General features: G+C 40.9%; 1 protein-coding gene across 1 annotated transcript; it reads right to left on the bottom strand.

The window, feature by feature from the left end:
* Positions 1 to 246: 246 nt before the first annotated feature.
* LOC307118574 (SUMO-activating enzyme subunit 2-like) lies at positions 247 to 26,766 on the bottom strand (the record flags this gene model as incomplete). Its single annotated transcript, XM_079804229.1, has 3 exons — positions 25,141 to 26,766; positions 2,353 to 2,600; positions 247 to 846 (listed from the first exon to the last, which is right to left on the bottom strand). Exons 1-3 carry the CDS (start codon positions 26,732 to 26,734, stop codon positions 247 to 249), a joined length of 2,442 nt encoding a protein of 813 aa, XP_079660355.1. The 5' UTR covers positions 26,735 to 26,766.
* Positions 26,767 to 27,473: the final 707 nt, after the last annotated feature.

Here is a 27,473-nt window from a genome sequence, read left to right as displayed (position 1 = left end):
TATGGGAACGTTCCCTGTTAGCTGGGTTTGTAATGGCTGACTAACTATTTTGTAGTCCAAAATATTACAGCAATTGTTAAACCTTTAGCTGTCTTTGCTCAGCTCTCTTAGCATAACTTCCTGTAAGCCACATTCACTGGACTTGTTTCTTTATTAGTTTAAATATAGAATTTCCTAGACAGGTTCTTACATTCATTATCTACATGCTTGCACACACAAATCCAGAGTTCACAAAGTCGCTTTCGTTCACTTCCCATTGGTGTGCGTATTTTCTGAGACACAGTCCTTGAAAAAGATGCTCACGCTTTTGTCCATGCCAGTCTGATTTTTCAGAAAGGTCTCTAAAGCCTTCAGAGGCACTTCTGTAACACTGTGTCCCGCTATCTCATTCAGAGCATACGCGGCGTAAGTGGGAAACATGTACCGTACGTCATAGGGAGAGTTTCGGTCAAAGCGCGGGCAGCAATACGCTGACCACAAGTGCTTTGGGACAGCCATGCGTTCCTCACTTCCTCTTCGGATGGTCACCCCCGATACAGTCACCCCGGTCACCACAAAAGCAGACCCACGGCAGAAGTTATTCAGGCGGCGGCGCACCATATCAATGTATGTGGCCCACGAGCCCTCAAACAAGTCTGTGATCTGAGGTACCACATTTGTGAGTGTATAGGTAGCTGCTTTGTCCTGGTTGTCGGCCTGGTGCTGGTCAGGGTTAAGTGGACCTCGCTCGTACTCCACTGCATCATCATAATCTGCTAGCACAGCCTGGCTCTCCTCGAGCAGCTGGTCGGTTTCACCACTAGAGGGCAAGACTTTCATGTTCCCGCTTTCATCAGCAGAAACCAGCTATGGAAGGCAAAAGAACAAGAAATCATAAACTATATAGAACCTTCAAATATATATGGACATTGTCATTTGGTCTTATTTCTCTATTGACAAAATAAAGGCTATAGTGTATGACATTTTTATACACAGTGTAAACTGGTTCAAAATACCCAATATTGTCAAAAGTTTTGGGACGCCCGTCTTTACATGCACATGAACTTTTATGACACCCCATTCTTAATCCGTAGGTTTTAATATGGAGTTGGCCCACCCTTTGCAGCTCTAACAGCTTCAACTCTTCTGGGAAGGCTTTCCACAAGGTTGTTTAAAGGTGTGTTTATGGGAATTTTTGACCATTCTCTGCTCTAATTCATCCCAAAGGTGTTCTATCGGGTTGAGGTCAGGTCGTTGTCTTTATGCACCGACGCTTTGTGCACTGGTGTGCAATCATGATGGGACAGGAAGGGGTCATCCACAAACTGTTCCCACAAAGTTGGGAGCATAAAATTGTCCAATATGTCTTGGTCTGCTGAAGCATTAACAGTTCCTTTCACTGGAACTAAGGGGCCAGCCGAACCCCTGAAAAACAACCCCATCCCATAATCCCCCCTCCACCAAACTTTACACATGGCACAATGCAGTCAGGCAAGTCCCATTCTCCTGGCAACCGCCAAACCCAGACTCGTCCATCGGATTGCCAGACAGAGAAGCGGGATTGGTCACTCCAGAGAACACGTCTCCACTGCTCTAGAGTCCAGTGGTGGCGCACTTTACCCCACTGCATCCTACGCTTTGCATTGCACTTGGTGATGTAAGGCTTGGATGAGCTGCTCGGCCATGGAAACCCATTCCATGAAGCTCTACACACTGATCTTGAGCTCATCTGAAGCTGTTGTCTGTGCTGTAGTCTGTAGCTGTTGACTCTGCAGAAAGTTGCCGACATCTGCGCACTGTGACCCTCAGCATGCGCTGACCCCGCTCTGTGATTTTACGTGGCCTACCACTTCATGGCTGAGTTGCTGTTGTTCCCAATTGCTTCAACTTTGTTATAATACCACTAACAGTTGAGCGTGGAATATTTAGAAGTGAGCAAAACTGAATTCAATGATTCGGAGGAGTGTCCCAATACATTTGGCAATATAGTGTATCTGAAATAAACCATTTTTTTTACTCTAGTTTTTCCTTTTGTATTGACATTTTCTTAAATAAAAGGTCAAACTTTATTTAAACTGTCCACTTTAGACATTCAACTAACTATCAAGACTGTCTGCTTATTATCTGCTAACACTTTATTTTGATGCTCCCCAACAGACATTCTACTGACTATTAATAACTTTGCAACTGCATGTCAATTTATTCTACTAAACCGAAAAACCTAACCATAACCTAACAGTCTACTAATACTCTAATGACTGCTGGCTGACATGCAGTCGCAAAGTTACATATGGTTAGTAGAACGTCTAAAGTGGACCATCAAAAGAAAGTGTAACCAAATAAAATATGATATAAAACTAAGGGTATCTGTACCTGAGGTTCATACATCCAGGGTGTGTCCATCCTCCTCTGTCCATCTGACTTTTTGAAGGTGTACGCTGAATAAAGTGCCAGCCGGCGACTGCCGTCGTACAGCGTGGCATACCGTAGCTTATCCCCGTAGCGTTGGCATATCCTCTTCAGATTCCCCCCTCGGATACCTGTGGGTGCTGTGTGCATATAGAAGAACTGACTGCATTCTTTAAAGCTGTCAGAGACTGTGCCGCCTGCCAGACGCAAACCTGTCAACAGAAGAAGTCTGATGATAAAAACCTTACAAAGTGCCATCAGAGATTGAGAAGTTGATAACTTATCAGTGTCTATAACAAAACTTCCAGTTTTTTAAATGCAAAGACAGGCCGATCCATCTGTTCTTCCATGGTGTTCCAAGCCAGACTGATAACCCGGAAGAGTGAAAGTCACCATATGCAAAGCATCACCTCTCTTAGGCCTGCCATACTTAACCAATAGAACACTGAGAGGAAAAAGAGAACGGATGATAACAGCGTATTAAGTCATTTGGCTTAATGAAATGGTATGTATATTTTAATACAATAAACACATATCCCATGCATAATTTACCAACGGCTGACAATATTTAATCAGGAAACGATAACATTGCCTCATATATGACAATCAATGTATTATTGCTGTCCAGTAGCAGCTCCTGACCGTAAATTTAGGGAAGGCAGATTCTGAGTCTTAGTGCCAATTTATGATAAACATTTTGTAAGCTATAGTTCTGTTGTGTTTGTTTCAGGTTTGTGAATAGACATGACTTTCTTTTCTTCACTGGAATTCCTCCACAACTTGTAATATTTAAAAGAGCATTCGTCCTGCCAAGCAACATTAGAGCGCCACCCTCAGGATAAACCACGCAAGGACACTAGACCTCTGCCATACATCAGAGCTGGACTGGGGCTAAACTTCAGCCCTGGACAAATCCAGCCCACCTGGACCATACATTTACCTGGGGATTTTTTGTTGGGGTTAGGGCCATTGAATAAATAAATAGGTAAATTAAATTAGACAAAAACAATGATAGATGTTATTTTGAAGAATGTACAGGTGCTGGTCATATAATTAGAATATCAACAAAAGTTATTTTATTTCACTAATTCCATTCAAAAAGTGAAACTTGTATATTATATTCATTCATTACACACAGACTGATATATTTAAAATGTTTATTTCTTTTAATTTTGATGATTATAACTGACAACTAATGTCTAGTTCAGACTGCACGATTTTCAAACTCGTCGGATCACTGCTCTTTTCACACTGCATGTCTATCTGGGCCAGCATTCAGTCACTGCTGTGTTCACACTGACCGATGGATCGGCGACAGGGGGGTTTCACACTGCATGACTGTACAAGAGGAATAATCGCAGACAGCTCTGTCCCGTCCGCAAATTATGTTTCACAACAAAGCACACGCGAGAAGTGAGAAAGAAACAACGCAAGATCACACGTGCGTCAGACTGGAGTTCTCGCGCAAGACTGGAATTGTTATTTAAAATATAGACTGCAGTGCAGAAACTTGTGGTCCAAATTGTCTGTGCGCTGATTTGCAGCAAAAGGGAGAAAAATAAAAAAAAGATTATGGTGGAGGAAATGGTTGGGGAGACACAGGGAGCCAGGATTGTGTTCTGAAAAGAGAGTTTGAGGTAAATTAATAATATTGCAATGTGCTATTGTTGCGGCTGATCAAGCAAATGTTTGTGCTTTGTTTCTGTTTGATATAACTGTACATATATCTATTAAAATACTTATATTATGGTCTATAACTCCTCCCCGAACCTCCCTCTGTCCTGCATCTTGCTCTCTCATTGGCTGTAGGTAATAGCCAATGTATTTTTCAGTCAGAACACATTTCACACAGCAGGAGTTTGAATCGCAGACAGGTCCAGATATTTAGCATGCCAAATATCTCACGGGCGTCGGCGACTCATCTGCGATTCTCTCTGATCGCGTCTTTGATCATTCACACTGTGTGATTGCCACTCACATGCACGAGCACCGATTTGTCTATGATTTCGCAAAACCTGTCGGCGAGTCAAAATCGAGCAGTGTGAACTAGGCTTAAGGAAAATCCCAAATTCAGTATCTCAGAAAATTTGAATATTGTGAAAAGGTTAAATATTGAAGACACCTGATGCCACACTCTAATCAGCTAATTTACTCAAAAGCAAGTTAAGGCCTGCAAAGGCCTTTAAATGGTCTCTCAGTCTAGTTCTGTAGGCTACACAATCATGGGGAAGACTGCTGACTTGACAGTTGTCTAAAAGACGACCATTGACACCTTGCTCAAGGAGGGCAAGACACAAAAGGTCATTGCAAAAAAGGCTGGCTGTTCACAGAGCTCTATGTCCAAGCACATTAATAGAGAGGCGAAGGGAAGGAAAAGATGTGGTAGAAAAAAAAGTGTACAAGCAATAGGGATAACCGCACCCTGGAGAGGATTGTGAAACAAAACCCATTAAAAAATGTGGGGGAGATTCACAAAGAGTGGACTGCAGCTGGAGTCAGTGCTTCAAGAGCCACAACACACAGACGTATGCAAGACATGGGTTTCAGCTGTCGCATTCCTTGTGTCAAGCCACTCTTGAACAACAGACAGCGTCAGAAGCGTCTCGCCTGGGCTAAAGACAAAAAGGACTGGACTGCTGCTGAGTGGTCCAAAGTTATGTTCTCTGATGAAAGTAAATTTTGTATTTCCTTTGGAAATCAGGGTCCCAGAGTCTGGAGGAAGAGAGGAGAGGCACACAATCCACGTTGCTTGAGGTCCAGTGTAAAGTTTCCACAGTCAGTGATGGTTTGGGGTGCCATGTCATCTGCTGGTGTTGGTCCGCTGTGTTTTCTGAGGTCCAAGGTCAATGCAGCCGTATACCAGGAAGTTTTAGAGCACTTCATGCTTTCTGCTGCTGACCAACTTTATGGAGATGCAGATTTAATTTTCCAACAGGACTTGGCACCTGCACACAGTGCCAAAGCAACCAGTACCTGGTTTAAGGACCATGGTATCCCTGTTCTTAATTGGCCAGCAAACTCGCCTGACCTTAACCCCATAGAAAATCTATGGGGTATTGTGAAGAGGAAGAGGCGATATGCCAGACCCAACAATGCAGAAGAGCTGAAGGCCACTATCAGAGCAACCTGGGCTCTCATAACACCTGAGCAGTGCCACAGACTGATGTCCTCATGCCACGCCGCATTGCTGCAGTAATTCAGGCAAAAGGAGCTCCAACTAATTATTGAGTGCTGTACATGCTCATACTTTTCATGTTCATACTTTTCTGTTGGCCAAGATTTCTAAAAATCCTTTCTTTGTATTGGTCTTTAAGTAATATTCAAATTTTCTGAGATCTGAATTTGGGATTTTCCTTAGTTGTCAGATATAATCATCAAAATTAAAAGAAATAACATTTGAAATATATCAGTCTGTGTGTAATGAATGAATATAATATACAAGTTTCACTTTTTGAATGGAATTAGTAGCCTGGATGCCAGCCGAACTTAGCCCCGCCCACAACATTTTTACTCGGGCAGTTCGGTCTGGAATTGATCGGTAGAGAAGTAATTATCCCCGAACAGAAACTGTTCGGACCAATGAAATTGTCAGGGTGGGCTTTAGACGATGATGGACAGATGATCAACAGTAACGTAATCATCCACGTCATCAAAGGCGCTTGGGTTGAATTTGTTCTAATCCTAAACGGAGAACTTGTTCGTATATGCATTCACCTTTACTATTTCTCTCAGAAATGATGATTGTGTTGGTAAGTAAACTCTGTGTATCCTTAAATTATTTTTTTACAACACCGGCAAAGATCGTTTACACTAATCTTGTTCTTCTAACGTTAGGCTACTTATTCCAGCGTGCGTGCAGACAGGGTTGCCAAGTTTTTACAACAAAACCCGCCCAATTGCTAACGTTCATCAAAACTAGCCAAAAACAAGCCCAATAGCTTTCCAGGGGGGTTCTCCGGGAAAAAAAGGCATTTGGGGGGTAAAATATCAGTTATTTTGGCAGGGCTGGCAGCTAAAAATCGCATTCCTGGGTCTGTATATCACATAATTGGGGTCGCTTCAACCCGCGGACATGGCAACACAGTGCAGTTGAGTTCTGTTGACATTTGACAACTAACGTTATGCGTCGCTCCGTTGCTCTGATTGGTTGAAGGTCTATCTAATTGATGTCTTTCCTGGTTCGGTTGAAACACGCCCCATAGATATCAAAAGAATACATAATTTTTAATTACAATAAAAAGATTTTTTTTAAAAATAGGTAAAAAGAAGTTTAAGACAAACGTTTTTTATTTATTTTTATAAGTGCTGTCAATCGATTAAAAAAATTACTAGATTAATTCACAAATTTCTTTCTGTGATTAATCACCAAAAACACTATATAATTTTATAATAATTTCACAGTTAATCTATAATAATCATATAAATGTAATGTTAGCTAAAGGACGACAGAAAAAAGATGCGTTTAGCAATTTAGCCATTGTTCAAACTCACGAAATAGTGTTTAAGACGGCTAGCTGTGGTCTCGCGCTGAAGTCCCGTGGGAACTCAGTTGCAGCCGGTAAAAATCTAAATAGTCCAGGGGGGAGGAGCGTTACGAACCATTTCTTCACTTGTTAGCCAATCATCATTCATCACACACACAACGCTCCTCCCCCCTGGACTATTTACATTTTACCGGCTACAACTGAGTTCCCACGGCACTTCAGCGCGAAACTACAGCTTGCCGTCTAAAACACTATTTCGGTGAGTTTAAACAATGGCTAAGTTGCTAAACGCATCTCGTTGTCATGTAAGGGCCCTGTTCATGTTGGACAGACATTTTAATTGCATTTTGTGTCTGTTAAGAGGCACAAAGACACTCTTTATGTATATGCCCCCATAGCTGCCGTGTTAGCTGAGTGGGAGCTCTGGGCATTAACTGTAACAGCTCCGTGTTGCAAGCACCAATCCGGTTCATTTTTTTTTCTATAGACAGTACTCAAAAGGTATAACGATCAAGATTAACTTAAACATTCACAGGAGTTCTCCTTTAAGGGCGCATAGCCTATTCTATTAGAGATGATGAGAGATTAATACAATTTATTTTTTAATATTTCACTCGTGGTCTATTTGTGGGAAAAATTCTATTTTTTGATAATCGAGAAGTATTTTGTTTTAAACAAGTTGTTTTTGAAGTGAGGAGTGGCTAACTAATCCTCGCAGTCGGTTATGCATTGATGCGCTGTGAAATATTGCGGGGCATATGAATTGTAGTAGCTAATATTAATTTAATAATCAGCTAAAAGTAGCCCAATCATAATAATAATTTTATATGCTTCCGTGCCTGTCCGCACCTGGTGGCACCCTTATTTTTAGAAGGGACCCCTCAAAAATAAAATTTTGGCTATGCCACTGGGCTATAGCAGGGTTTTTCAAACGTTAGAAAAATGTATGAAAAAAACACCCAATTAATCCGTTAGATAAATAGCAAGTGACATTATACATACAACATATTGTTTCCAAACTATACTTAATGTTGGATGTAAACCTGAAGAAGAACATTTTCAAATATAGCTGCAAGCAGCAATACCGGGGCCAAGCGCAAAGAAGAAGACAAGACATGCCAAAATGGCTGGCAGTGTCAGATCAACTGCAGCAATGAGCAATTAATCACGTTTTAAGATGATTTTAGGCAAAAGGCTAATAAATGCATTGTAGTCTGAGAGTGTCAGACCAACTGCAACAATTAACAATTATACAGTTTAAGAAGATTAGGCAAAATGGCTGAAATATCATATATAGAGTCACTGATAATATAAGTTAATTGTTTATCACTTTTGACCAATAGGTGGCACAGTTACGAAATTGATGTGCTGTGGTCAGAATAAGGGAACAATGACACATGCAAAGTTTGATGCCAATATGTCAAAGCATTGCAGAGATACAGCCTCAAGAGTCATTTTGGCATCATGGCTCAATTTCGTCGCTGCGGTTTACAAAAACGGTTTCATCTATTGATGCAAAATCCCTAACTTTTTGTTGACACAGTCTGAAGATGATACGATTCGATTTTGGTGGAAATTGGATAAACGGTCTAGGATGAGTTTGAAAAAGTAGGTTTTGATCAAATAAGAACATTGAGGACAGGATGTTTGACCAAATATGGCAAAATTAGTATCTATGTTCTCGGCATGAGCCAATAAATGTATTATGACCAGTTTCATTAAACTAGGCTAATTTAATCAAAAGTTATTAGCATGTTTATAAATTTTGTTATAACCTCTGACCACAAGGTGGCACTGCCCCAAAACTTTTTGAGTACCTTCAAAGCATGGTGCGGAAGACATGATTTTTGGACAAACGGTTCAAAAGTTATAAGCAAAAATAGCCATTCTTTGTATCTCCGGACCAGTAGGTGGCGCTACGCCGAAACACTGCATGTTGTCTCAGGTCATGCTTGTGATGACATGTACCAAGATTGGTTTGAATACGATAAAGCGTTGCGGAGATATTGCCTTATGAGTGTTTTTGCAACCGCTACGCAAAATTTGTGTGCGCGTTTATCGAAAACGATTTGACAAATCAACTTGATTTGCAAGATTTTTTGTCAGCATGGTCTGAAGATGATCTGGTTCAATTTTCCTGCAAATCGGACAAACCGTCTAGGACGAGTTGGCAAAAGTAGGTTTTTTGGAAAATTAAAAATGGCGGGGAAATTGTCATGACCGAAAATGACGTCATAGGGTGCAATTGAATCGGGATGAGCCAATGAATGTATTATGACCCGTTTCATTAAACTAAGCTAATTTAATCAAAAGTTATTAGCATTTTTGTAAATTTTGTTATAACCTTTGACCACAAGGTGGCACTGCCCCAAAACTTTTTGAGTACCTTCAAAGCATGGTGCGGAAGTAACATACCAAGTTTCGTAACGATATACTAATGAGTTTGTAAAATATAGCATTTTAGCACATAATTCAAAATGGCCGAGAGCCAAAATTGGCGATATGGTAAAATTGAATATTAAACAACTCGTCATGCCGTCCTGAATCTAACGAGACCACTTTTATGATTTTTGGACAAACGGTTCAAAAGTTATAAGCAAAAATAGCCATTTTGTGTATCTCCGGACCAGTAGGTGGCGCTGCGCCGAAACACTGCATGTTGCCTCAGGTCATGCTTGTGATGACACGTACCAAGATTAGTTTGAATACAACGAAGCGTTTCGGAGATATAGCCTTAAGTGTGTTTTTGCAACCACTACGTAAACATTTTTTGCGCGTTTATCGAAAACAATTAAACGAATCAACTTGATTTGCAAGATTTTTTGTCAACATAGTCTGAAGATGATCTGGTTAAATTTTCGTGCAAATCGGATGAACCGTCTAGGACGAGTTCGCAAAAGTAGGTTTTTCAGTTAATTAAAAATGGCGGGAAAATTATTTTGACGGAAAATGACGTCCTAGGGTGTATTCAAATTGTCTTGAGCCAAGGAATCAGAGGAAAAAAGAATTTTGTTTCTAGCCCTTACGGTTCAAAAGTTATTAACATAAACATGAGTTCAATTTTGGACTGATGGTGGCGCTAGAGCGATTGAGTTAACGACTCCTAATTTGCTATGGTGACATTTCAGACTGTCCTCTATGAGTGTGCCAAATTTCACAACTTTTTACCATACGGTTCTATGGGCTGCCATAGACTTTGTGGCGGAAGAAGAAGAAGAAGATGAAATATAGCTGCAAGCAGCAATACCGGGGCCAAGCGCAAAGAAGAAGACAAGACATGCCAAAATGGCTGGCAGTGTCAGATCAACTGGAGCAATGAGCAATTAATCACATTTTAAGATGATTTTAGGCAAAAGGCTGAAAAACGCATTGTAGTCTGAGAGTGTCAGACCAACTGCAACAATTAACAATTATACAGTTTAAGAAGATTAGGCAAAATGGCTGAAATATCATATATTGAGTCACTGATAATGTAAGTTAATGGTTTATCACTTTTGACCAATAGGTGGCACAGATACGAAATTGATGTGGTGTGGTCAGAATAAGGGAACAATGACACATGCAAAGTTTGATGCCAATATGTCAAAGCATTGCAGAGATACAGCCTCAAGAGTCATTTTGGCATAATGGCTCAACTTCGTCGCTGCGGTTTACAAAAACGGTTTCATCTATTGATGCAAAATCCCTAACTTTTTGTTGACACAGTCTGAAGATGATACGATTCGATTTTGGTGGAAATTGGACAAACGGTCTAGGATGAGTTTGAAAAAGTAGGTTTTGATCAAATAAGAACATTGAGGACAGGATGTTTGACCAAATATGGAAAAATTAGTATCTCTGTTCTCGGCATGAGCCAATGACTGTATTATGACCAGTTTCATTAAACTAGGCTAATTTAATCAAAAGTTATTAGCATGTTTGTAAATTTTGTTATAACCTCTGACCACAAGGTGGCACTGCCCCAAAACGTTTTGAGTACCTTCAAAGCATGGTGCGGAAGACATGATTTTTGGACAAACAGTTCAAAAGTTATAAGCAAAAATAGCCATTTTTTGTATCTCCGGACCAGTAGGTGGCGCTGCGCCGAAACGCTGCATGTTGCTTCAGGTCATGCTTGTGATGACATATACCAAGATTGGTTTGAATACGATAAAGCGTTGTGGAGATATAGGCTTATGAGTGTTTTTGCAACCGCTACGCAAAATTTGTGTGCGCGTTTATCGAAAACGATTTGACAAATCAACTTGATTTGCAAGATTTTTTTTTCAGCATGGTCTGAAGATGATCTGGTTCAATTTTCGTGCAAATCGGACAAACCGTCTAGGACGAGTTCGTAAAAGTAGGTTTTTTGGAAAATTAAAAATGGCGGGGAAATTATCATGACCGAAAATGACATCATAGGTTGCAATTGAATCGGCATGAGCCAATGACTCTATTATGACCAGTTTCAATATACTAGGCTAATTTATTCAAAAGTTATTAGCATTTTTGTCAAGTTTGTTATATCTTTTGACCACAAGGTGGCACTGCCCTAAAACTTTTTGAGTACCTTCAGGGCATAGCAAGGAAGTCACATACCGAGTTTAGTAACAATATACTAATGCATTTGTAAAATATCGCATTTTTTGACAAAATTCAAAATGGCCGACAGCCAAAATGGCCGATATGGTAAAATTGAATATCAGACGACTCGGCATGCCGTCCTGAATGTAACGAGACCACTTTTATGATTTTTGGACAAACAGTTCAGAAGTTATAAGCAAAAATAGAAATTTTTCGTATCTCCGGACCAGTAGGTGGCGCTGCGCCGAAACGCTGTATGTTGCCTCAAGTCATGCTTGTGATGACATGTACCAAGTTTGGTTTAAATACGATAAAGCGTTGCGGAGATATTGCCTTAAGAGTGTTTTTGCAACCGCTACGTAAAATTTGTTTGCGCGTTTATCGCAAATGATTTGACGAATCAACTTGATTTGCAAGATTTTTTGTCAGCATGGTCTGAAGATGATCTGGATCAATTTTCGTGCAAATCGGATGAACCGTCTAGGACGAGTTCGTAAAAGTAGGTTTTTCGGAAAATTAAAAATGGCGGGAAAATTTTTATGACGGAAAATGACGTCATAAGGTGCAATCGAATCGCCTTGAGCCAAGGAATCAGAGGAAAAAAGAATTTTGTTTCTAGCCCTTATGGTTCAAAAGTTATTAGCATAAACATGAGTCAAATTTTGGACTGATGGTGGCGCTAGAGGGATTGAGTTTGAGACTCCAAATTTGCTACGGTGACATTTCAGACTGTCCTCTATTAGTGTGCCAAATTTCACAACTTTTTACCATACGGTTCTATGGGCTGCCATAGACTTCGTGGCGGAAGAAGAAGAAGAAGATGAATAATAAATATAGCTGCAAGCAGCAATACCGGGGCCAAGCGCAAAGAAGAAGACATGCCAAAATGGCTGGCAGTGTCAGATCAACTGGAGCAATGAGCAATTAATCACGTTTTAAGATGATTTGAAGCAAAAGGCTGAAAATGCATTGTAGTCTGAGAGTGTCAGACCAACTGCAACAATTAACAATTATACAGTTTAAGAAGATTAGGCAAAATGGCTGAAATATCATATATTGAGTCACTGATAATGTAAGTTAATGGTTTATCACTTTTGACCAATAGGTGGCACAGATACGAAATTGATGTGGTGTGGTCAGAATAAGGGAACAATGACACATGCAAAGTTTGATGCCAATATGTCAAAGCATTGCAGAGATACAGCCTCAAGAGTCATTTTGGCATAATGGCTCAACTTCGTCGTTGCGGTTTACAAAAACGGTTTCATCTATTGATGCAAAATCCTTAACTTTTTGTTGACACAGTCTGAAGATGATACGATTCGATTTTGGTGGAAATTGGACAAATGGTCTAGGATGAGTTTGAAAAAGTAGGTTTTGATCAAATAAGAACATTGAGGACAGGATGTTTGACCAAATATGGAAAAATTAGTATCTCTGTTCTCGGCATGAGCCATTGACTGTATTATGACCAGTTTCATTAAACTAGGCTAATTTAATCAAAAGTAATTAGCATGTTTGTAAATTTTGTTATAACCTCTGACCACAAGGTGGCACTGCCCCAAAACGTTTTGAGTACCTTCAAAGCATGGTGCGGAAGACATGATTTTTGGACAAACAGTTCAAAAGTTATAAGCAAAAATAGCCATTTTTTGTATCTCCGGACCAGTAGGTGGCGCTGCGCCTAAACGCTGCATTTTGCCTCAGGTCATGCTTGTGATGACATCTACCAAGATTGGTTTGAATACGATAAAGCGTTGTGGAGATATAGGCTTATGAGTGTTTTTGCAACCGCTACGCAAAATTTGTGTGCGCGTTTATCGAAAACGATTTGACAAATCAACTTGATTTGCAAGATTTTTTGTCAGCATGGTCTGAAGATGATATGGTTCAATTTCTGTGCAAATCGGACAAACCGTCTAGGACGAGTTCGCAAAAGTAGGTTTTTTGGAAAATTAAAAATGGCGGGGAAATTATCATGACCGAAAATGACATCATAGGTTGCAATTGAATCGGCATGAGCCAATGACTCTATTATGACCAGTTTCAATATACTAGGCTAATTTAATCAAAAGTTATTAGCATTTTTGTCAAGTTTGTTATATCTTTTGACCACAAGGTGGCACTGCCCTAAAACTTTTTGAGTACCTTCAGGGCATAGCATGGAAGTCACATACCGAGTTTAGTAACAATATACTAATGCATTTGTAAAATATAGCATTTTTTGACAAAATTCAAAATGGCCGACAGCCAAAATGGCCGATATGGTAAAATTGAATATCAGACGACTCGGCATGCCGTCCTGAATGTAACGAGACCACTTTTATGATTTTTGGACAAACAGTTCAGAAGTTATAAGCAAAAATAGCAATTTTTCGTATCTCCGGACCAGTAGGTGGTGCTGCGCCGAAACGCTGTATGTTGCCTCAAGTCATGCTTGTGATGACATGTACCAAGTTTGGTTTGAATACGATAAAGCGTTGCGGAGATATTGCCTTAAGTGTGTTTTTGCAACCGCTACGTAAAATTTGTTTGCGCGTTTATCAAAAATGATTTGACGAATCAACTTGATTTGCAAGATTTTTTGTCAGCATGGTCTGAAGATGATCTGGTTCAATTTTCGTGCAAATCGGATGAACCGTCTAGGACGAGTTCGTAAAAGTAGGTTTTTCGGAAAATTCAAAATGGCGGGGAAATTATCATGACCGAAAATGACATCATAGGTTGCAATTGAATCGGCATGAGCGAATGACTCTATTATGACCAGTTTCAATATACTAGGCTAATTTAATCAAAAGTTATTAGCATTTTTGTCAAGTTTGTTATATCTTTTGACCACAAGGTGGCACTGCCCTAAAACTTTTTGAGTACCTTCAGGGCATAGCATGGAAGTCACATACCGAGTTTAGTAACAATATACTAATGCATTTGTAAAATATAGCATTTTTTGACAAAATTCAAAATGGCCGACAGCCAAAATGGCCGATATGGTAAAATTGAATATCAGACGACTCGGCATGCCGTCCTGAATGTAACGAGACCACTTTTATGATTTTTGGACAAACAGTTCAGAAGTTATAAGCAAAAATAGCAATTTTTCGTATCTCCGGACCAGTAGGTGGTGCTGCGCCGAAACGCTGTATGTTGCCTCAAGTCATGCTTGTGATGACAAGTACCAAGTTTGGTTTGAATACGATAAAGCGTTGCGGAGATATTGCCTTAAGTGTGTTTTTGCAACCGCTACGTAAAATTTGTTTGCGCGTTTATCAAAAATGATTTGACGAATCAACTTGATTTGCAAGATTTTTTGTCAGCATGGTCTGAAGATGATCTGGTTCAATTTTCGTGCAAATCGGATGAACCGTCTAGGACGAGTTCGTAAAAGTAGGTTTTTCGGAAAATTCAAAATGGCGGGGAAATTTTTATGACGGAAAATGACGTCATAGGGTGCAATCGATTCGTCTTGAGCCAAGGAATCAGAGGAAAAAATAATTTTGTTTCTAGCCCTTATGGTTCAAAAGTTATAAGCATAAACATGAGTCAAATTTTGGACTGATGGTGGCGCTAGAGGGATTGAGTTTGAGACTCCAAATTTGCTACGGTGACATTTCAGACTGTCCTCTATTAGTGTGCCAAATTTCACAACTTTTTACCATACGGTTCTATGGGCTGCCATAGACTTCGCGGCGGAAGAAGAAGAAGAAGATGAAATATAGCTGCAAGCAGCAATACCGGGGCCAAGCGCAAAGAAGAAGACAAGACATGCCAAAATGGCTGGCAGTGTCAGATCAACTGGAGCAATGAGCAATTAATCACGTTTTAAGATGATTTTAAGCAAAAGGCTGAAAATGCATTGTAGTCTGAGAGTGTCAGACCAACTGCAACAATGAACAATTATACAGTTTAAGAAGATTAGGCAAAATGGCTGAAATATCATATATTGAGTCACTGATAATGTAAGTTAATGGTTTATCACTTTTGACCAATAGGTGGCACAGATACGAAATTGATGTGGTGTGGTCAGAATAAGGGAACAATGACACATGCAAAGTTTGATGCCAATATGTCAAAGCATTGCAGAGATACAGCCTCAAGAGTAATTTTGGCATAATGGCTCAACTTCGTCACTGCGGTTTACAAAAACGGTTTCATCTATTGATGCAAAATCCCTAACTTTTTGTTGACACAGTCTGAAGATGATACGATTCGATTTTGGTGGAAATTGGACAAACGGTCTAGGATGAGTTTGAAAAAGTAGGTTTTGATCAAATAAGAACATTGAGGACAGGATGTTTGACCAAATATGGAAAAATTAGTATCTCTGTTCTCGGCATGAGCCAATGACTGTATTATGACCAGTTTCATTAAACTAGGCTAATTTAATCAAAAGTTATTAGCATGTTTGTAAATTTTGTTATAACCTCTGACCACAAGGTGGCACTGCCCCAAAACGTTTTGAGTACCTTCAAAGCATGGTGCGGAAGACATGATTTTTGGACAAACAGTTCAAAAGTTATAAGCAAAAATAGCCATTTTTTGTATCTCCGGACCAGTAGGTGGCGCTGCGCCGAAACGCTGCATGTTGCTTCAGGTCATGCTTGTGATGACATATACCAAGATTGGTTTGAATACGATAAAGCGTTGTGGAGATATAGGCTTATGAGTGTTTTTGCAACCGCTACGCAAAATTTGTGTGCGCGTTTATCGAAAACGATTTGACAAATGAACTTGATTTGCAAGATTTTTTGTCAGCATGGTCTGAAGATGATCTGGTTCAATTTTCGTGCAAATCGGACAAACCGTCTAGGACGAGTTCGTAAAAGTAGGTTTTTTGGAAAATTAAAAATGGCGGGGAAATTATCATGACCGAAAATGACATCATAGGTTGCAATTGAATCGGCATGAGCCAATGACTCTATTATGACCAGTTTCAATATACTAGGCTAATTTAATCAAAAGTTATTAGCATTTTTGTCAAGTTTGTTATATCTTTTGACCACAAGGTGGCACTGCCCTAAAACTTTTTGAGTACCTTCAGGGCATGGCATGGAAGTCACATACCGAGTTTAGTAACAATACACTAATGCATTTGTAAAATATAGCATTTTTTGACAAAATTCAAAATGGCCGACAAGCAAAATGGCCGATATGGTAAAATTGAATATCAGACGACTCGGCATGCCGTCCTGAATGTAACGAGACCACTTTTATGATTTTTGGACAAACAGTTCAGAAGTTATAAGCAAAAATAGCAATTTTTCGTATCTCCGGACCAGTAGGTGGCGCTGCGCCGAAACGCTGTATGTTGCCTCAAGTCATGCTTGTGATGACATGTACCAAGTTTGGTTTGAATACGATAAAGCGTTGCGGATATATTGCCTTAAGAGTGTTTTTGCAACCGCTACGTAAAATTTGTTTGCGCGTTTATCGCAAATGATTTGACGAATCAACTTGATTTGCAAGATTTTTTGTCAGCATGGTCTGAAGATGATCTGGTTCAATTTTCGTGCAAATCGGATGAACCGTCTAGGACGAGTTCGTAAAAGTAGGTTTTTCGGAAAATTCAAAATGGCGGGAAAATTTTTATGACGGAAAATGACGTCATAGGGTGCAATCGAATCGTCTTGAGCCAAGGAATCAGAGGGAAAGGGAATTTTGTTTCTAGCCCTTATGGTTCAAAAGTTATTAGCATAAACATGAGTCAAATTTTGGACTGATGGTGGCGCTAGATGGATTGAGTTTGAGACTCCAAATTTGCTACGGTGACATTTCAGACTGTCCTCTATTAGTGTGCCAAATTTCACAACTTTTTACCATACGGTTCTATGGGCTGCCATAGACTTCGTGGCGGAAGAAGAAGAAGAAGAAGAAGAAGAAGATGAATAATAATAATAAGAACGGGAACGGTTTCAATAGGTGCCTTCGCACCTTCGGTGCTTGGCCCCTAATAATAATAATAAGAACGGGAACGGTTTCAATAGGTGCCTTCGCACCTTCGGTGCTTGGCCCCTAATAATAAGAACGGGAACGGTTTCAATAGGTGCCTTCGCACCTTCGGTGCTTGGCCCCTAATTAAAAAAAATAGTGTTTGTATAAGCAACTTTCACAATAAATGTATGTAATCATCTACGTTAAAGTGGCACTAGGTAGGTTTGCTCTCGGGCTCCCCCTACAGTTGTGAAACAGTATTGTCCTCTACTACTGTCGTAAACTGTCATTCTACATCAGGGGATGCATCGCACGTGCATTTGTTGACATGACAACCATGATAGCCCTGAACACTGCGGGAGTTCACATGCAGGAGTTCTGCTGGCGTCGCGTGTGAAATGTCTTCATCCCAGGTACAGTGGCATATGTTTCAGCATGTCATGAATATCATTTCATGGGTTTTATTTTTTTTCAAACGCCAAATGATCGCGATGCTCACGTTTACAAGCCAGCGTTATTATAGTAGCCTAGTCTATTGGTTACCGTTTTACGGAATCTATATGATACTTCAATTCAATGTTTGAGTGGTAGGTAATAACCATATCGTCAATATTATAATATCAAGCTACCATAGATGAATCTGCAAATTTGAAAAATCGATTTGCATTATAGCTTGAGGAAAGACAAATAAACCAATATCACAGACATGTTAGGTATCCTAAAATATGATTTTGTACGTCTTACGTATTTTCTTGCAAGAATGTAGCCCCTCCTCCTCCAGCTCACGCCAATGAGCAAACGCTGGCCCAATGTTGATCCTCGCCCTGCCTTTAATCCCATCACTTTCTCCTTTCCTCTTTTTGCTTTCATCCGACAAAACCTTTGCTTTCTTATTTTTCTGTGCTGCTTCGGCCATGACTATAACATTCGGCAAACAAATGATAGTTTGGCTCGCACGTCCGAATTTAAGGAAGTGGAAGTGACGTATATGCCGTAAAGCAGTCGAATTTTGTAGTTCTTTTTTTTCTCGGGTTACTACCCGAAACCCGAAGTTTAAAAGTACGATTAAAAACGATACAGACCCCGTCAGGCTATGGCAGACATGTCATTCAACCTATTGTAAGTCGATGTATCACCACAAGAGGTTTGAAAATATATTATAAAGGTTGAAAAGTTACCTAGTGCTGCTTTAAGAACCTTACAACCCCAGTGTGAGCAAGGTAAAGGGGACTAGGTATAGTGAGACAAACTCACTAAACGAAGCAAACATATACAATTCTGGAAAGTATACGGCAAGAAAGAAGAGAAATGTTTAGAAATTAAACCGTAAGAATATTTGGTAGACTTTATCCATTTTTGTTTCGTCTTTGAAGGGGACGGGGGACCCCTTAGAACTTTCCCCGGACCCCAGTTTGAAAACCCCTGGTGTGAACTCTGCTATTTAATATTGAGAATGATTTTTAGAACTAGCCTATAGTTATCGTCCTGTACGGCCATGTCTAGGACTGTTTAAAATCATGACAGATGTAACCAAGGGTGACCACTTTCCTGACCAAAAAACAACAACAACGAATCTCACAAAAATAACTTATTTTATTAATACAGAAACAATTATAACAAACTGAATTTGATCAACACAAAAAAATACAATAAATAACAAAAAGTTAAATTCCCCCTCCAAAGATGTCAATGACCAGCCAACCTTCCATGAACCCCAACACAATCCCAGCTTAAAATCACAAATAAATTCAAAATAAAGAGAAAAACTAAATTACATAAGCGTTCCCAAAAATCATATTACACCAAAAGAAAAATACACAAAAAAAAAAAAACTATAAATCAAACCAGGAAAACGTACACTCCACGGCAACCATAAATCTCATGAAAATGAATTAATGTGGTTTCAAAGCATTAATATGGTAACAAGGGTATAAAAGGTTGGCTGGGAAATGGCATACAAACAAAAACAAATAAAGACAAAAAACAAAACAAACAACAACACAAAAAAAGCACCTCGTTAGCCAGTCCAGGGGCCAGTTCTTCGTACGTCGCCAACTCAGTTGACCGGATTTGATTGTTGACGATTTGGCATGATCTTGGATTCTTTGGTTCTTCGACGCTCATCCTGGACTTGTCATAGCAACAGGTCCGTAAACTTAAACCGGCTTATTTCATTTAAACAGGATAAGATTACATCTTGAGGTAGGGCTGTACGATTAATCGAAAAATAACCGAAACCGACATTCAGAACCACTAACCGACGTATTTTTCCCATGTCGGTTATTTCGGTTTTCACGTGACTCCGCCCCGTCAGTCACATCAAGTGCAGTTTGCAGGTACACAGAGATTCAGGAGCAGTTATCTGTGTTTATAGATGCCCAGAATCACTATAGTAACTGTATGTTTAACACAGTTTAGGTCAGTTAATTGCTGTTCTTATAGCCTACGTGCTCACACACACACACACTTGGGTTTTCATGTTTTATGGGGACTTTCCATAGGCATAATGTTTTTTATACCGTACATTCCGTATATTCTATCCCCCTACACTGCCCCTAAACCTACCCATCACACACACACACACACACACACACTGCCCCTGCCCCTAAACCTACCCATCACATGAGACATTCTGCATTTTTACATTTTCAAAAAACATCACTTAGTCTGATTTATAAGATATTTTCCTCATAGGGACCTAAAAATGTCCCCACAACGTAGGGATTACCAGTCCCCGCGCACGCATGCACGCACGAAAACAAAAAAAACAATCGAGGTTTTTATTTTTGGTCAAATCGTTACAGCCCTATCTTGAGGTAGGGCTGCTCGATTATGGAAAAAATCATAATCACGATTATTTTGGTCAATATTGAAATCACGATTATGTAACACGATTATTTCACATGACTTTGGGAATGTGTTGTATTTATTAAAAATACACCTTTCAACAATTCAATTGAAATTGTAACATTTGTTGTACTTTTTTAACTATTAAAATAAATAATATAACATATTCAAATCAAAGTATAAAAGCATTCATGTAAAAATGATAATCACAAATAAATAAGATCAACAATATGGTTCGGCTAGATATGCTTTTCAGGTACGTCTAACATTAGTTTTCAGGTACAGAAATGTCTCAAATGTAAAATAACATTGCATATTTGAGTGCATAAATTAAAGATGAATCCTATTAAACTTACAAAAGCTATTCAATCCGGATCGGATATGCGTCGTCTTTATCGACTGTATAAAGTTCACTTAAGGCATATACAGACTATGTCTGCTAGGATACTCATCAAGATGGACATGTTGACATACGTTTTGTGTGAGTTTGTCCGTTCAAGAGCAAGACTTGAAAGAGAACTCAATATTTGCGCGCTGAGAGACATGTGCGCGCTCTCGGATGAGGGCACAGAGATACATTTCCTCACAGCGCGCGCGGCTTCTCATTCGCGTCTTCTGGCACAAAACCCGGGTGACGACGGTGAAAACGACTGGTCATATTCAAACATACGGCAGCACTCGCATGCATTGAACAAAGTTTACAAAGAGAGAATTATTTGAAAAATATAAGGGGAAAAAAGGACGTTTACACGGCTCCCCTGCTCTCGTCAGTTTTTGTTTCTTTATTAGATTGTCATAGGTCACTCTGTTTAATTTTCAAGTTGTTAAACAAATTCGTGGTGTTCCCGCTTGCGTTGCAGCCACTACCATGTAGAAAATCTTAGCATGTTTCTGCTCGTCGTCTGATTCCTCGAAGCCAAACTGTTCCCAGACAACGGAGTTGGTTTTGCCTTTTTTGCTCACCAAACGCTGCTGTAACTGCCCTCCTTCTGCCATCTTTACTCGCGCCGAGTTTTTAAATTCCAGCGGATGATATGCACACGAGACTCACGATCTGAGAAAGTTTATGGCTTCGGGAGGGGCGGATGAGCGCGTGCGCGTTTCATTCAGAACGCAAGGCAAAATAATCGTTTTTTCTCGATTGTACTATTTTGGTGATCGTTGGGAGGCAAAATCGAAATCGAAATCGAAATTCGATTAATTGCACAGCCCTATCTTGAGGTGATACTTAAAATCTGTCCCAGCCACTATATTACAAGAGTTCATTACTGAACCAGAGGCCTGTACCATGATGGTAGTTTAACAAACTCAGGGTTACTTAGTTTCGAGTTGACAAAACCAAACCAATCTATTCAGGCTTTGTTGGTCCCATGATGCTGATCATCAGCTTTCTCTGTCAACTCAGGCTTTGATCCTGAGTTTAGGATTTTAGCTGTGACATCAGTAGTGAACAGCCAATCACAGGCTGTGGATCAGTGAAACTGACATCTCACGAGAGAAGCAGCGAAATTGATTTCTCTCTTCTGCAGAATATTACATGATTGAAAATATTAAGAATTTAAACAAATTTACACAGGAAGAAGAAAAGAGCTGCCTATGAAAGTGGACAACTTTAAGAAAAATCGTACTTAGTCAGTGCAAGTAAACGTTATGACGTTAGTTTAGTTGATATATAGAGAGAATTGAACATTTAAGCTCACATGTAATTTTTTATAGCTTTATTTATTGATTTTAAAGCTTATTTGTATGACCTTTATATAGGCTATTTATATTAATTTTAACTATGTGCCTATTAATGATTGATTAACTAAAATGATACATGTGTAATTGATTACGGGTATAATAATTACATAAATGATATCTAAGTCATTCAAAATTATTATTATAATAAATAAGCATTGTTAAAAGCCAGACACTTTAGTCTTTAAAACCATTTGCTATGTAGTGACCTTTAATTAGAAAAAGGGGGAGTGACTTTATTGCATCAGAGGTGTGTCACTTTGCCCACAGCTGATTGGTCCAATTTCAGTTTGAGATCTCTTATCCAGAACATGACCTGCCCTGGAGCAGGTTAGCCGTGGAGCGCAAGTTACTATGGAGATGAACACTGCTAAAAGCCAAACCTCTTTAATGGTACATAAAACCCAGGATTGGCACAAACTAAGCTTAAACATATCTGGCTAGCCAGCTAAACCGGCTTCATGGTATAGGCCCCAGGGGCAATAATAATAATAATATAAAAATGTTATATTGTATATGTATATGAGAATGTATATAATATTATAATGTTGTGTATAATACTATAGACACTAGGGATGCCACAATTCTCAATATAATATTGAACCGTTCGGTACGGCCTTCACGGTTCAATACGCGCCTGTGAATTGCAGTTTTTCAGTTTTGTATTTAATTAAGTATTTTTCTACAAATTCTATAATTTGCCTCCATCCCAATATACTGAACAACGCGACATACATTCACATCACACATTAGTGGTAGAGTTATAGCCTACTCACAGAACACTATAGTTATTCACAATCACGAAAGTTCATTAATTGAATGCGTTTTAAAGCCTTGCCGGCGTGTGCGCGGTTTAAACATGCGCTTTTTCCGAGCGCGCGCACTAAACGCTTGTCAAACACGTGATTACAGGACTAAGTCGTCTTACTGCGTTAATACTGTCAAATACACACAAGGTTTAAATAAACACAGTCGGTTATGTCTAAAGTGAAAGTAAAATCGGCGTGTGTCTGTATATTAGATGCACGCAGGTCTTACATTGACAGCAGGGCAGTAGTGAACACGCTGTCCTTAAAGGGACAGTTCACCTCTAAAATTATGTCATTATTTACTCACTCTAATGTTGTTCCAAACCTGTATTCATTTCTCATTTTTGAGTGAACGATCCCATTAATGTTAATACAACAACAAAAAGACAAAGAAAATCACTCACTGCTCTTGACTGAACAGCTGTAATACAGTAGCTTTAATAAGAATCAGTGTATATATATATTTTACAATACACTAGGAATGTGTACAAGGGTTTTTTTAAGTAAAGTTTTAAGTTTAAGTAAGGTTTTTCAATTCTTTTCAGTTAAATAAAGAAAAAGTATTTTCTCCTTAACCTCTCGCTGTTCCTGTCGCTTAAAGGGGCTATATGCAACTTTTTCCCAAAAATAAACGTAACAATAGCCTTTTTATTTTACCATTTATGACTCAAACATCTCCTGATGAGCTTACTGACACCTTGTCCGCTCACAGTGGGTGCACCTATAAGCCTGTATCCTATTTTTCCTATTTTCTGGCTGGTCGTTTTTTCCCGCGCTGTCTGCGGATGTGACGTCACCACCGCTGCGAGAGCGAGCAGAAAATAAGAGCAGTTCTATTTTTTGGCCAAAGGTGTCAGTCGCGAGTTTAAATTTCAGAAAAACGCATATAGCCCCTTTAAGAATAGAATAGCAAAAAACTGACGTGACAAGCCATCAGAACCGAACCGAACCGAAAACCGTGGTTAAAAACCGAGGTATGTATTGAACCGTGGACTAACTGTATTGTTGCATCCCTAATAGACACAGCCACTTGATTGAGTGATTTATTTGTGATGGAATAATTACTTTATAATTTTATTGGAGGTTTACACACATGCTGTACAGTTAATCTGAGCCGTGCATTAATTGAAGTGATGACGGATATTATAGGAGTGGCTTGATGCAGCGCAGGAGATGCAGATAATTTTTTATTTTTATTTTTTATGCGTACGGCGCGTGATTCCGCGTGTATGCGTACGCCGCGTTATTCCGCAGGTGTGCGTACGCCGCGTGATTCCGCGTGTATGCGTACGCCGCGTGATTCCGCGTGTATGCGTACGCCGCGTGATTCCGCGTGTATGCGTACGCCGCGTGATTCCGCGTGTATGCGTACGCCGCGTGAATGCGTACGCCGCGTGATTCCGCGGGTGTGCGTACGCCGTGTGATTCCGCGTGTGTGCGTACGCCGTGTGATTCCGCGAGTGTGTGTACGGCGTGTGATTCCGCGTGTATGTCTACGCCGTGTCATTCCGCGTGTGTGCGTACGCCGCGCGATTCCGTGTGTATGTCTACGCCATGTGATTCCGTGTGTATGCGTACGCCTAAATGAACCATCATCTCAGCGTGTATGTCTACGCCTTGTGATTCGGCATGTATGTCTACGGCGTGTGATTCCGCGTGTATGCGCGCGCCGTGTGATTCCGCGTGTATGCGCACGGCGTGTGATTCCGCGTGTATGCGCACGGCGTGTGATTCCGCGTGTATGCGCACGGCGTGTGATTCCGCGTGTATGCGTACGCCGTGTGATTCCGCGTGTATGCGTACGCCGTGTGATTCCGCGTGTATGCGTACGCCGTGTGATTCCGCGTGTATGCGTACGCCGTGTGATTCCGCGTGTATGCGTACGCCGTGTGATTCCGCGTGTATGCGTACGCCATGTGATTCCGTGTGTATGCGTACGCCGTGTGATTCCGTGTGTATGCGTACGCCGAAACGAACCATCTCCGCGTGTATGTCTACGGCGTGTGATTCCGCGTGTATGTCTACGGCGTGTGATTCCGCGTGTATGCCTATGCCGTGTGATTCCGTGTGTATGCGTACGCCGTGTGATTCCGTGTGTATGCGTACGCCGAAACGAACCATCTCCGCGTGTATGTCTACGGCGTGTGATTCCGCGTGTATGTCTACGGCGTGATTCCGCGTGTATGTCTACGCCGTGTGATTCCGCGTGTATGTCTACGCCGTGTGATTCCGCGTGTATGTCTACGCCGTGTGATTCCGCGTGTATGTCTACGCCGTGTGATTCCGCGTGTATGTCTACGCCGTGTGATTTAGGGCTGCACGATATGAGGAAAAGCTGCGATGTGCGATAACATTGTTCAATATTGCGATGACGATATGACTTGTGTGAATTACATTGACCAAAAGAGTGTAATCCTGTAGGAAGTCATCTACTTGAAGACGGCTCCCATTCCGAATCCCAAAGTCGGACAAAAACTTGTTATTGTTTGCTTCAGTCTCTCCTTCCTCCGAGGAGATGAGGATTGTTCCCTTTCCATCCTCAATTTGCACATCTGGTGCCACCATGCCAAACTTCTCCTTTAGTATCTTGTCCTGAAGAGCTAGCACAAAGGTTTTGTGCACATTAAGTTTGACTGTGACCTCAGGTTTGCTAGCACACACGTAACAGTTGGGATTGGGAGGGTCCAGCGCACACGGTACGAGAAGCTTTTTCCTGGGGTTCGGCTGCTTGTTCAGAAAGATCGTGCGACACTGTTCGAAGTCTGAGTTGAGAATTTTCAGCCCCTCCAGGACAATGAGACCGGCAATGACGGCATTAGTGGTGGCTATTGCTGGAATGATGTTCCCTGCCATGGATTTGACATCAAAGCGGCTTTTCATGTCCATGCTGAAGACGTTCATGCGCAGGTTTGCAGCTGCTGTTACGAAGTCCATGGCTGGAGGATCATCCTTGTCCCAGACTAGCTCTGCACCATCTCCCTTCTCTGTCAGCTGAGATCGGAGTGTTTCTACACTGCGTTGAAAGAGCTGAGCGTAACCCTGAACACCCAACACCTGCTGGTCCTTCAGACCTGTGCCACAAGCCTCCTCCTGAGAACATGCATGCTGCTGGATTTCCGCCCAGTCTAGAGGTAATGGGGCTTTCCTCTTTTTCCACAACTTATCCATGGTCAACAGATACATGATGTCATCTTTAAAAAGCTTGTTGAAGAGTTTGACGGGATCGTAGCCTGTTGAACGAGCCCAGTCTTTAGTGGACACCCGCTTGATATCGCCATCCTGATCTGAGGCCGTAGCTCGGGCTGCTGCATCTGCAAGGTTCCAGGCAGCCTCAGGGTCAGCCGTGTCAGGCGATACCTCCTGATCCGCATCCTCTTCGCCAAAAAGCTGATTGAAGAGATATTTGGCCCACACAATGCAGTGAATGGGTTCGGAGGGCGTGTTGCGAATGGTGCAACCTGGGAAAGTTTTCTGTGTAGGTTTAGGCTGGCACTCGTAGCATTCCGTCTGACCCTTCTTGATAACTGTAACTTGTCCCAGATAGCCAGCCGTGCCGCTCTCAATGAGGGGAATGTCTGCAGCCAAACACATTCGGTTGACGTGATTCCTGGCCGCTCTGTTGTCCAAAGCGTTCATGACAAGCTGGAAATTCCTGAAGAATTCCACATTGTAGTCGGGGTTCATGATGCTGTCATGGTAGGCAGTGATGCTCGCAGATGGGCAAAATCGAAGCACGCTCTCCTTGGCAACCTGAGATTTGGACTTCCCAACATGTTTCTTCTGAAACAGGAACTGTCTGTTGAGGTTGCTGACATCAATGGTGTCCAGGTCAATCACTTCAATATTCTTAAAGCCGGTGAGCACCAAGTTTTTCAGCAGCTCGCAACCGATGCCTCCCGCCCCGACCACCAACACCCGGCATGAGGAGAGGGAGTCGGCGAGGTCTTTGCGGAGAGGTCCCACCAGTTGTGCCATTGTCGGCTCGGCGTTTCGGCGGCGCGGACAAGCAGCAGAGATCCTGCCCGGAGCATAAATTGTAATGGGGATCTACTGGTTATGAAAATTAGTCACCAATATGGGGTGTCTAGTCAGGACACGGAAGGCAGGGATATTCATTGAAGGGTTTAATATATATCATTTGAAATACAGATGCACAGGCACTATTCTCTTTGGTGCTTTACAGTGTAAGTATGGTTCTAAAGGAAAGGAATAAACATAGATATTAACTATCACAAGCACAATTGAGGCTAATAACTCTCCTTAGCTACTTAAATAAACAGTGCTAAACATGTCCTGAAATGTAAACTACAATAAGAATAGCATACAAGCTACACATACAGTACAACAGAGATAAAGGCTGTCACTGACTGTAAACTCAACCATAAATTACTTATATTAACTTATCTATATATGTGATATAATTATAACTTACTTGTGGTCACTGACGCACACGAACACAACCTGAAGCTTAACTTATAAAGTGAAACTAAACTGACGGCCGTTCTCTGCAAGCCAGGACATGTCGCAACATGTCGGAAAGGGGGCGTGGTCTGGGCGAACACTCGCTGTACATGCTCCGTACCGATTCACATCACTTGAGCCTTTTGCACAGCCGCCCCATAATTCACGATGTGAATTATCTTCTAGAAAGGCTCAACTATCCACCGGAACTGTTGTCGAGGCATCATCCGGGATGGCCGGCAGCTCAATGAGC

The sequence above is a fragment of the Gobio gobio genome, assembly GCF_949357685.1.
Source record: "Gobio gobio genome assembly, chromosome: 2".
Classification (NCBI taxonomy): domain Eukaryota; kingdom Metazoa; phylum Chordata; class Actinopteri; order Cypriniformes; family Gobionidae; genus Gobio; species Gobio gobio.
This window is presented reverse-complemented; position numbering and strand designations above follow the sequence as displayed.